The 11,153-nt window shown below is 54.3% G+C and overlaps 1 protein-coding gene across 1 annotated transcript; it reads right to left on the reverse strand.

Annotated features, from left to right (window-relative positions):
* Positions 1-252: 252 nt before the first annotated feature.
* Positions 253-6,287, reverse strand: ZIC4 (Zic family zinc finger 4). Its single transcript, XM_075157635.1, has 2 exons — positions 5,078-6,287; positions 253-677 (listed from the first exon to the last, which is right to left on the reverse strand). Exons 1-2 carry the CDS (start codon positions 6,285-6,287, stop codon positions 253-255), a joined length of 1,635 nt encoding a protein of 544 aa, XP_075013736.1.
* Positions 6,288-11,153: the final 4,866 nt, after the last annotated feature.

The raw sequence follows: 11,153 nt of genomic DNA on the forward strand, positions 1-11,153 counted from the left end.
GGGGGGTGGGGGGTGTGGCACGGAGGGGGGAGGCGGCAGCTCCCGACCGAGGCGATAGTAGCCCTCCCGTGTGCGGGGTGCCGGGAGCGCCCGCCGCCGGCCCACCCGCGTACTCCGCAGCGCGTCGTCTCTCCCTCTGCCAAGCGCCTCTCTCTGCCTCTCCCGCTCGGCCTCCCCGTGCCCCGGAGCAGCGCTCCCCGTCCCCGGCCGGGCGAGGGCCGCCCGCCACCGCTCCGCCGCCCGCGGCGCGCCCTAACAGCGGGGCCGGGGCTCGCCGTGGGGGCGCGGCGGCGGCGGGGGGGCGGCGGGGGGCGCAGGGGGGCCGCGGAGCCCCGCGCCCTGACACACGTACCATTCGCTCAGGTTGGCGGCGGGCTGCGCGGGCGCGGAGGGCTCGGCGTGGGAACAGGAGGCGGGGGGCTCCCGGCCGGAGTCCGAGGAGGGGGACACCAAGGAGGGCGTGGAGGACTCGTAGCCGGAGCTGGGAGGAGGGGATTTGCAGTGCACTTTCATGTGTTTTCTCAGGGAGCTGGGGTGGGTGTAGGACTTGTCGCAGCCTCTGACTTTGCAGTTGTAGGGCTTGTCGCTGGTGTGGACGTGCGAGTGCTTCTTCCTGTCGCTGCTGTTGGCGAAGCGTCTGTCACAGCCCTCGAATTCACATTTGAACGGCTTCTCCCCTGCAGGAGGCAATGGGCAAGCACAGCCATTAACGACGGCGGCGGCGGGGCAGGGAGCGGCGCACCCCGGCATCCCCCCCCAAGCCCGCAGCCTCCCCGGGCCCCTCTCTCCGGCCCTGGCACGGTTCTCCCTCGGGAGAGAACCCCAGCTCCCCTCCGGCCTCCGCCTGCCCCCTCGTCACCGGCCCTGCCCTTCCCCGCCCGCCCCGCCGAGCTCCCCCGGCGCCGCCGCCCCGTGCCCGCCCGGCTGCGCAGCCGGTTCCGCACCGGGAGCGCCCTGCCCGGCCAGCTTCTCCTCCCCCTTCCCCTGCCCTGTATGTCAATGTGGGGTTTTGTGCAGAAGACAAAGCCCCGAGATAAGGAAAACTTAAAGGCCAAGTGCTCGTTCCGAGAGAACAACGTCTGTTGTCCCCGCAGACTCCGATGTCCTGCAGAAAGAGCGGTCAGTGATTTATCCCTGGGAAGGTTTTTACGTTAAATACATTTCTCACACTCCCCCAGGTGCACGTGGAAATATTATTCATGGCTAGATCACATCTCATCCACTCCATTCTTGCACTGATTACAATCCCGTGGAAGATCCGCATCGCCCTTCCTCTCCCCACTCCCCGGCTTGCTGATACCGTGTGTCAAGGCACAAAATCTTTCAAAAAGACATTGATTGTGGGGGGCAAACGATAGAGATTCAGCAGGAGGATGACTAGGCCGGTGCACGGCACTGTCGTGAGGGTAGGATTCCCTTTTCATTTGAACCTACTCAGTCATGGAAGGAATTGCAATTGGGATTAATTTGTCTGGTAATATGATAAGTGACGTTAAGCATAATAGAAATATAATCGTGTTGCTGGAGTCGTGTGAAACTTTAACCTCGGATCGTGTGGACCGGGCATGGTACATGATATATAGGAAGCTTTCAAGGAAACACGCCACAGACGGGGATGAAATGATGACTACATTATTGTCACTGATAATAGCAAACTGCAAAATCCTGCTCGCCAAGAAGTACCCAGGTCCTGCACCCACCGAGTATGAAAATAGCCTCCTCATCCGTCAAAAGCCAAAAAGTGTCAGGGCACAGAGAACACCACAAAAATATACAGCCGAACCTTAAACGTGAAGTGCAAACAAAGCCACTGTGTTCACCATCATGGCGTATGTGGTCGAAAGGACTTCCAATATTTGTAAAAGCTTCCAGGTTTTGTTTTGTTTGGGTTTTTTTTTCGAATTTGTCGGGGTTTTCTTTTTTCCCCTCTCAGTTCGTCACGATTAAATTTCGGAGGGACGCAGCCCACCTCGTGCTCGGCTGCGAGCAGAGGCACATAAAGGAAGGCATTCCAAATATTTCACATGAATGCACTTTATGCAAGGTGGGTGGGAAACAGCTCATGGCTCCGCGTTTAAAGTATGTCCTTTCTGCACCGTAATAATCAAAGAGGAGCTCTCACATCCTGCACCGCTAACATTTGCACAGAGGATGGGTAAATACCTGGCGTGAGAGGGAAGGGGGGGAGAGGTTAAAAATAAGGTCTCTTAGAAAACGATGCGGGCCCTGTAACCAAATACTGATGACATACAGCGGTGCATATGCATAGACACACGCACGCATATAATCTAATTACAGTTTCACGTAAGGAAACAATTTGACCTTCAGCATCCAAGTTGAGACAACAAATCAAGGATATTAGTGTAGTACAAGCAAGCAGTAAGTTAGGAGACCCCAGGGAAAGCCATCCTCATAAGCACTCTGCTTGTGCAAAGTGAGTTACATTCAGGTAAAAGCGGGCTGCGGCGCAATCCGCTTCTCCGAGAGTTGAAAAATGTTCAACTTCGCTTAACCCCCTGAAAGAGCCACTGAAAAGTCCCTCCGTACAGTCAGGTTTCAAGGGGAAGAGGGCAGCATTTTCTCAGCTGCCCGGTTTGCATTCCCTGAACGCCTCAATAAAGAGGAGCCATCCGAGCCATTTGCAAGTATTCCTTTCGCGAAAGCAGGTTTTCTTACGTGGAATTCCCTACCCGGCAGGGAGAGGACATTTTACAGGTTCTGGCTGCCGCAGCCCGGGGACGGAGGTGCAGCCACGCAGAAAGTTCCCCGGGCGATGGAGAAGCGCAGGATCTCAACCGCCATTTTACCCCCACACTTGTAGCTGGGCAAAAGTGTTCAGTGAAATTCAGCTTGGAAATTGTGGCATAATCCCCCGTCTCCGGGAGTGGATTAAGGTATTTACCAATTTCTCCGGGGGGGTGGGGGGGTGGTGGTGAGGGGGGGAAGCCGGAGGTGGCTGCCCCCGGGGCTGCGGGCGAGGCGCGGGGGCGGCGGGGGCCGCCCGGGAGGGAGAGGGGCTCTGTCCCACGCCTCGCACTATTGTTCCTGGCCCGCTGGGAAGGCGGCGAAGTGATCCCTGCCCGTCCTGCTCGTCCCGCTGCCGCCTCCTTAACGGCCTTATCCTCCAACCTGGAAAATTCGCACATCGCCAGAAATCCCTCTGCCTGCTCCCCAGCCTCGGAGAAATCAGAAGTCATTAATATTTGAGGAGGCAATAATTTTCCTGTTGAATCTAGAACTGTCTTCATGAATAATTCGTAGCGAGTTCTATTAGGGTTTCAGAAACATTGCGTTTTTGACAACTTCTGGGTGTTTAATAGAAACGGTGGAACCATAAAGGCCCTGCAGGAGTTTTCACAATACAGCAATTAATCACCGGGAAAGTTAAAGCGAAAAGTACAGACGCGCGGAATGATGTTTAATAAACGCAAACCTCCGATCTCGAGTTTGCCCTGAACCTGCCTCTCCGATGTAGGTCAGTTTTCCCAAGAATTTAACCATTTTCTGCTTCAGAGACTTCAAACAGTGAGGCCGTTAAAGAGCAGTAAAAGTTTGTTTACTTAAGAAAAACACTGTCATTAAGGGATGAGCTCTCCCGGTTAATGGCTGTACCTGTGCTGATCCGACAAGGAGCTGGCTCGGATACAAGTTATGTGACCCGGGGATATTCCTTTCTCCTCGAAAAAGGGGGCCGACAAGGCAGCAGAGGAACACATCTTTGCTATCATCCCCCCCGCACACAGACGAGCTATTCATAGAGCGATGGAAAAATAATTAGGTGACGAGTGACGGTCGCTGTAAAATCTCTGTGCTATGTTTAGACGATAGCGATACGGAATTAGTATACGTTCTGCATATTATATCACGTCGAGTTATATCATAAAAATGCAACTCTTGGAAGTTCAAGCCCTGCAAAGAGCGTGGGGGAAGGGGAGTTTTATGAACTGGAAGGCGAAAAAAATCGTTTGGCTGTAAGCAGATCTTACAATAGGATTATGTAGTTTCCCTCGCAGTGCATAAGGCTGTACAGGAGGGGGTGGGAGGTGGAAAACCCTATACTGGAACAGATTAAATTTTCCAAAAAGGACTTATTTCTAATCTTCTTCTTCAGAGGGGAGGGAAAAAAAAAAAAAAAAAAAAAGCCAGCGCTACAGCCTACAAACACCGGCTGCTAAACTAATTAATACTACTTCACAAGCTGCTCCTGGAAGTGTGAAAACTTTCTACGTGCAATTTCATTAATTATAAATGCTTTCCTGGCCGGAAGAGTTCAAACATAGTTTTGCAAGATCGTCCATCGAGTTGCTTTATTTTCTGTTAACTAGGACTAACAGATGTTTGTGACACATGTCCCAATTTCGCTTAACAGATCTGCAAATGACATTTCAAAATGTACAGGCCGAAACAATACTGGGTTTTCTTTTCCTTTTTTTTTTCCCCCTCCCGAGAATCAGAACTTGCAGCTCCCCATATTTGCGAATGCAGAGAATCGTTGGAAGGCAATGCTCATTAAAAATGTCAGTGTTATTCAGATCAAACATTTGAAACTCCCTCTGCCCAAAACAAAACTGTTGAACGAAAAGGTCGCAGCTGTGTTATTCTCACAATGTTCGAGCAGCAGCATCTCAGCGACATCAGTCAAAACTGACTAGGCAAGTTGTAACTTCTATTGTTCACTTTTAATTTGTGAGCTTGCACAATGATTTCATTTTTTTCTCCAACTACTTTAAACTGCCAAAAAAAAAAATTCCTCGCCTGTGTGAATAAACAGAAATAGTAGCTATACCACTCGATATTTACACAACTCTACCCGCATAAACATTACAGCAGCCTCTCCGCACAAGCAGAAAAAAATATGGACGAGAATTCTAAGATTTGTTCTCGCTCTCCTTTTTTCCCCCCTTTTCTCCCCCCTCCCTCCAAACGGTAAAGAAGCAAACAAATCTGAGAATTTATTTTGCAGGAGTACTTGGCGTGCATTCAATAACAACGCAAAGGATACATTAAAAAACAAAATAAAGCAAAACAGTATGCTGAATAACACAGAGAGAGAGTAAAGAGAGCTTTACATACTGACCTGTATGAGTTCTTTTGTGTATTTTGAGATTCTCTGATCTGGCAAACACTTTGCCACAGCCTGGGAAAGGGCAGGGGAAAGGTTTTTCACCTGTGTGGACTCTGATGTGATTTACAAGTTTATATTTGGCCTTGAAAGGTTTCCCTTCTCTTGGACACTCTTCCCAGAAACATATGTGATTGGACTGCTCGGGTCCTCCAACGTGCTCCACCGTGACATGAGTCACCAGCTCGTGCATCGTGCTGAAAGTTTTCGAGCATAATTTTTTGGGAGTCTGGTCCAACTCAATCCACTTACAGATGAGTTCCTGTTTGATGGGCTGCCTCATGTAACGAAAGAAGGCACCCGGGCCGTGGTGTGGAGCCAGATTCACGTTCAGATTCATGCCACCGTAGCTATGAAGCGAAGAAGCAGCAAAAGGATCTGTCCTGGAGGCTGGTACTTGAGTGAAATGTTCAGACCTGGCGTACATTTCTCCAGGTAACCCCAGTCTTATCTGTCCGTTTAGATGGCCACCTGGAGCTGCATGGGGAGGCTGCTCATGGAGTCCAGTGAACAGAGAGGGATTCCCAGCTTCTGAGTGGTGGTGGTGGTGACCATGGTGTCCGGGATAGCTACCTGTTGTTGAGACAAACAGTCCGTGGTGAGAACTTGCAGCGGGGTGCTGCTCGGTCAGCCCTGGCATGAGTGGGGCCGGCAGGTCTCTGCGTATGAAGAAGTCCCTACCTGCTGCCAGAGCCTGGGCTGGGTGAGAGACGGGGTAAGGGGCTGCTGGTGACTGCGCCGGGCCAAACGCTCCCGTTTGACTAGAGACCACCTCGGCTTGGCCTGCCATATGATGATGATGATGATGATGATGATGGTGGTGGTGGTGGTGGAGCTGGTGGTGGGGATGAGGGGCAGGGCTGAGCTTAAGGGCCGCGGGGTGATGCTGAGGAGGAGGATGAGGAGGAGGATGGTGGCGGTGCCCCATGTGTTCTGGCCGGAGCGGGTGCGGCCCGAGGCGGGACTCGGCGGCGTGCTCCCCCGGCTGCATGGGCGCCGTGGCGTGGGGGTGCCCGGCGAAGCCCGGGAAGCCTGTCATGCTCTGAGGGGGGTGGTGGTGGTGGTGGCGAGGAGCCCCCGCCAAGTCTACTAATCTCAGCGCCGTGTTCCGCCTGGAGAGAGCAGCAGGGTCCATCACTGGGATCCCCAGAGCATCCACGCTCATTAGCTTCTAACGCTAAAAAGTCACCTGACAGCGGGAGGAGAGAGACACAGAGAGGGGGGAAAAAAAAATCCAAACTTTTTTTTTCTCTTTTCCCCCCGAAAAAGTTTCCCGGTCCCGCTGCCCCGGCGGCGGGGCGCGCGGGCGGCGCTGCCAGCGGGTGGGCGCGGCGGGGATGGCGGGGGCTCGCTTTTGGCGGCGGCGGGCCGGGGAGGTCCCCCCGCGCGGCCCGTCCTCCCGCGGGGCCGGCGGGGAACCCCACGCGGCGCGGCGCGGTCGCGGGACGGGACGGGGCGCGGGCGGCCGCGCGCCGCCTCCGGGCCGCGGCGCCGGCCCCGCCGGCCAAACAATCGCCGCGCCTTCCCATTGGCTGCCGCCGGGGTGACGTCACCGATGACAGGTCCCGCTGCTGACTGAAAGGGTTATCGCTCGGTGCGGCGGGGGGGAGTGGGGGTGCGCGGGGGGAGGGACTGCGCATGCGCTGCCGCCGGGCGTCCCCTTCCCCCGGCCCACCCCCCTGCCCCGCGGAGGCCCTCGGCCCGGCCCGGGGGCACGGCGGGGCCCGTGGCCGCAGCCCGGCCCGCGGGTGGGAGGCCCTGACCCGGGTCTTCCCCCGGGCCGCCCCGCGTCCCGCCGTCAGGCCGTTGCCGGGGTTCCGCCACTGGGCTGCGGCCGTGGGGGAACAAAGCCGAAGCGGGCGCGGGGAGCCCAGGGGGGAGCGCCTCGGCCGCGCGCCCCGGCCTTTGTCCGTTCCCGCTGCCCGGCCCCGTGGCGCGGGGGGCAGCCCGCGGGGTTCCCCCCCAGGGGACCCCCGTCAGCCCCGCCGGTCCCCGCCGCCCGGCCGGAGGAGCGGGAAGCGAGGCGGCCCCGCGCCCCCCGCGGAAGCGGGCCCGGGCCAGCCTGCGGGTCCCTGACACTTGTTGACAGCGCGGGGAGCGCGTCCTTCCCCAGCAAAACCAGCAGCTGGAGCCGCACCGCCAGCTCGCTTGCTAGGCTTAGCGCTCGGCCTGGTGCTCGGGCTATTGTACCGCTGCCCGAGCCCTGACAAAGGCTCCTGGAAGACTCCCCGTCCCCTTCCCCTCCCTCGACAAGTTTTAGCAGTTATCTGGTTATTGGCTGCCGGAGCAATGCGAAAAATCGTGATGTTTAGACTGAATCTGAGTGTTTAACCCAGAAGAGGGAGTCTCTCTCCCTTTCCCTCTCTCTCTCATGCACACTCGCAGGGTAGTTCCACGTACAATCCCCATCCTTGGCTCGAAGGAAAAGCGTTGCAAAACATTCGTAACCGAGCCAGTTCTGATGCTTCTCACCTGAAGGAAAGAACAGGGTCTGCAGGGTTTGTGTCGCTAGTGTAGGTTAGGGTTTCAGCTGTATATGCTGAGGCCTTGCAGGTTTAGAAAAGCTTAGGGCTTCAGCACAGGAGGAAGCATCTACTTCAGTTTTTAAGAAGAGGATTGTGAACTTAAAAAAAGTAAACAAAACATGGAAAAGAGGGAAGAAATAGGGCTTCTGCTTCAAGAAAGAAAAACACAGCTGTAAATATCTGCCCACGTTATTACCACAGAATCGGATCCTGACATAAAAATGCCTCCACCAATAAACACGCAGTCTTACAAAATAAATCAACAATTAATTCTCTATCCATCGTGTCAAACGCTCAGCATTTTAATACCTTGACTTGCTGCTAACTTGCCAGTGGATACTTTACCGCATGCAAGCCAGGTAAAGCTCCCAGCGAGGAATTTTGCATCTCCATAAAAATTTAACAGTATCGACGATCGATAGGTTTTATGTTAAGTCATAAAACAAGAAACTGTTTGGCAATGTCAACCCAGCCACTCTCATAACAGAAGCTACTAGCCAATGATCGGAAACCGTAAGATTAAAGTGTATGACTGACATACGTAACCACATCGGGGACATCTTTATCACAGCTTCACATACTCTGGGCTAGCTGCAGTTACGTATTTTGGCTCTGCTTGGCTTTCACCGTATTTCTCTAACACAAGGCTAATATTTAGGTAGCTAGCTATAGATACATCCTTGTGTACATCTTTCTGAGTGGAGATGATGAAAACTGACAAATGATGCAATTAGCTCTCCATCCTTTACATAACATGTTTACGCAGGCATTTTAAACCACACACCATCCTCACAGTATCTCAACTTTCAAGTCTACTTGCTCTACGAAATGGATTTGACAGTCCTATCCATGACCATCTCAACAGGAGTGCACAGAAGAGACAAACGTTAGGAAGTATGAATCTGTTACTTACAAATGTACTGAGAGTGTGAATTCCAAATAAAGCTGCTTTCCTCATACCTCCTTAAAACACTGCATCTCTACATACTTGTTATCCATCAATTCTGACACTTCTCAGTCAAGGGAGAAAACATCTGGAACAGTTTATCAATTAAAAAAATGTCATAACCGGTTTGCCCTAAGCTCATTTAAAATATTGTGATGGTTTCTCGTCAGACACTCATGGCTCTCAGCTCACCCCTCACTCAGGGCTCTCTCTCACTCCCTTTTCCAGGCAGTGCAGGAGAACCTGGCCCTCGGTGTCCCTCACTGTTAGGTGAAGTTGGTGTGAGCCCCGGTTGCGTGCGTGGGGGGGAGCGGGGCGGGGGGCGGGCGGGGGCCGCCACATGACTGCGGGGAGGCGGAGAAACGGGGAAGAGGAGGGGAGCGGGGCCAGACCCGGCCGAGCTCCGCGCATCTCCCAGAACGTTTTGAAAACTTGAATGCCTGTTTGTGCAGCCCTTTGGCAGCTTGAGCTTGCACGGCCGCCCCTCGAGGGGTGACCGAGGTCTCCTGCTTCTTGGCAGCGACCCGAGCCGTGTTTGACCAGATAAGCCGGGCTCTCGGCAAACTCTCAAATGTGTCAACATCAGCTTAAGCAGGGCCAATTTTTTTTTTTTTTAATTATTATAATTTCCTTTCCAACCCACCTGGCTACGGTAAGGGCATCCCCTTCTAGACTGCCCTCGGGACTCATGAGCTGGATGAACCGGAGCCTTTCCAAGGAGAAAGCAAGATTGCTCATGCAGCGAAATAGAAACATCCTGAGATGAAGCTGGAACTCAGACGTCAGGGCAGCTCCACAGGACAATGTTTTTTTGAGGTCTATAGGATAGATCTTAGCTTAAGGGAAGCGGAGTTTAGGGGGACCACGGTGCTCCCTTGGGCGCCAGATCAACACGAACAGACGGGCAGCTTGATCTTGAGCACAAATTTTCTAGTGGCTGCTGTGTTTCTGCGACCCCGTCCGCAGCCCCCGGCCCCAAAGCCCGCCCGTGCTGGAGGGCTGCTCTACAGAGATGACATGTTGTAAAGACGAGTAACAAGCACTTTTCCTCCCCGCTCCCCCCTTCCGACCCTGCTCCCGACCCGGCTCTCCCGGGGCAGCGCCGGGAGAAGGCAGGAGCCCCGCACGTCGGGCTGTGCCCTGGGAGGGGGGCAGAGCTGCCTCCCTGCTTCCCGCCCCGCCGTGCGGGAGGACCCAGAGCTCCGCCTGCCCACACCTCGGGGGTGCGGGGCCGAGCCGGACAGCCCCAACCCTCCGGCCCCTGCGGCTGCCGGGGCCTACGACGTGGAAACTGCGCCGCACACCCCTTTGCGGTAACCCCCGGGGATGGGGACAGCCCCAGCTGCTGAACGGCTTTACAGATCCACCACCCTTTGCCTTGTTTTGGGTAGGAATCCACCTGTACAACAAGGCGCTTATCCATATTTCTACCTTTGCCCGAGAAAGGGCTTGCTGTGAAGGTGAGGTGCAAAACCCCAGAAAATCAGGGGCTCCTCGTGTTGTGCGCTTTGACTCGGGGCCGAATCCTGCTCACCCTTACAGTCGTGCTGAGGGCAAGGAGCAGCTCCTGCTCCGGGAAGCATCGGGGAGAGCAAAATCTGACCTTCACCCGCCCCCGTGCTCTCCCACTCCTGCCTCTGCGGAAACTTCCCTTCCCGACGAGCCACCTAGAAACTTTCCAGCCGGTGCCCGGGGGCTGGGACGGGACGGGACGGGATGCCCTGAACTCTCCACACAGCAGGTTGCAGGTTACCTTCAGGCTTCAACTCCCGGACGAGAGGAGGGAAACGGTTTCATCTGAAAATCCTAATATTTACTGTGAGGAAGGGAAAAAAGCGAGGAATAGAAACAGAGAGGACCGAGAAGTCACCCTGTGCGATTCCTTATCCCCCAAACTCGCATTGGGTAGGGAGGGATGAGGGAGGCAGCGAGTGACACAGGGGCAGGCACAGGACCTGAGCCCGAGTCCCTGCCTGCCCCGGCAGAAGGCACTGCTGTTTAGGAAGAGGTGGTTCAAGCAAGCCTTTCAGTAGTCCCAGCATCTCCTCGGAGAGAAGAGGAGAGGGTACCGAGTGGCTCGGGAGCACGCTCTGCCTTTGTTTCTAGTCCTCGCCCCTCGCGGGGACTTCTTTATTTCAGGGTTCCCGGGTAATGGGAACTCAGCTACCAGACGAGCAAGGGCTTGTGCCTAGGTTTGCCTCTCACTTTTTGTGACCTGGAGCTACCCTAGGACAAGCAAATCATATGCTTATTTTAAATAGAATATTTCATTCAGTACCTCAAGATTAAGGTATTCCTGTCAGATAAGCTGTCAGTCACTAACTACTTAGACACCACATTGTGGAAGCCTGGTATCCCTGGTAAAGATGATACATATCATGTAAACCCCATCAACAAGATCAAAGTCTTCTTCTTTAATAGGATCCAATACATGTCAAACCTCATTCCAATCAAATCGTCCGTAAATGAATTCAAGATGAATATGTCATAGAATAATGTGACAGTGCAATCACATGGGGTCAGGGGTTGTTGTTTCAATGAGAGAGTCGTCAAATATTAA

The sequence above is a fragment of the Calonectris borealis genome, chromosome 9 (genome assembly GCF_964195595.1).
Source record: "Calonectris borealis chromosome 9, bCalBor7.hap1.2, whole genome shotgun sequence".
NCBI classification, from domain to species: Eukaryota; Metazoa; Chordata; class Aves; order Procellariiformes; family Procellariidae; genus Calonectris; species Calonectris borealis.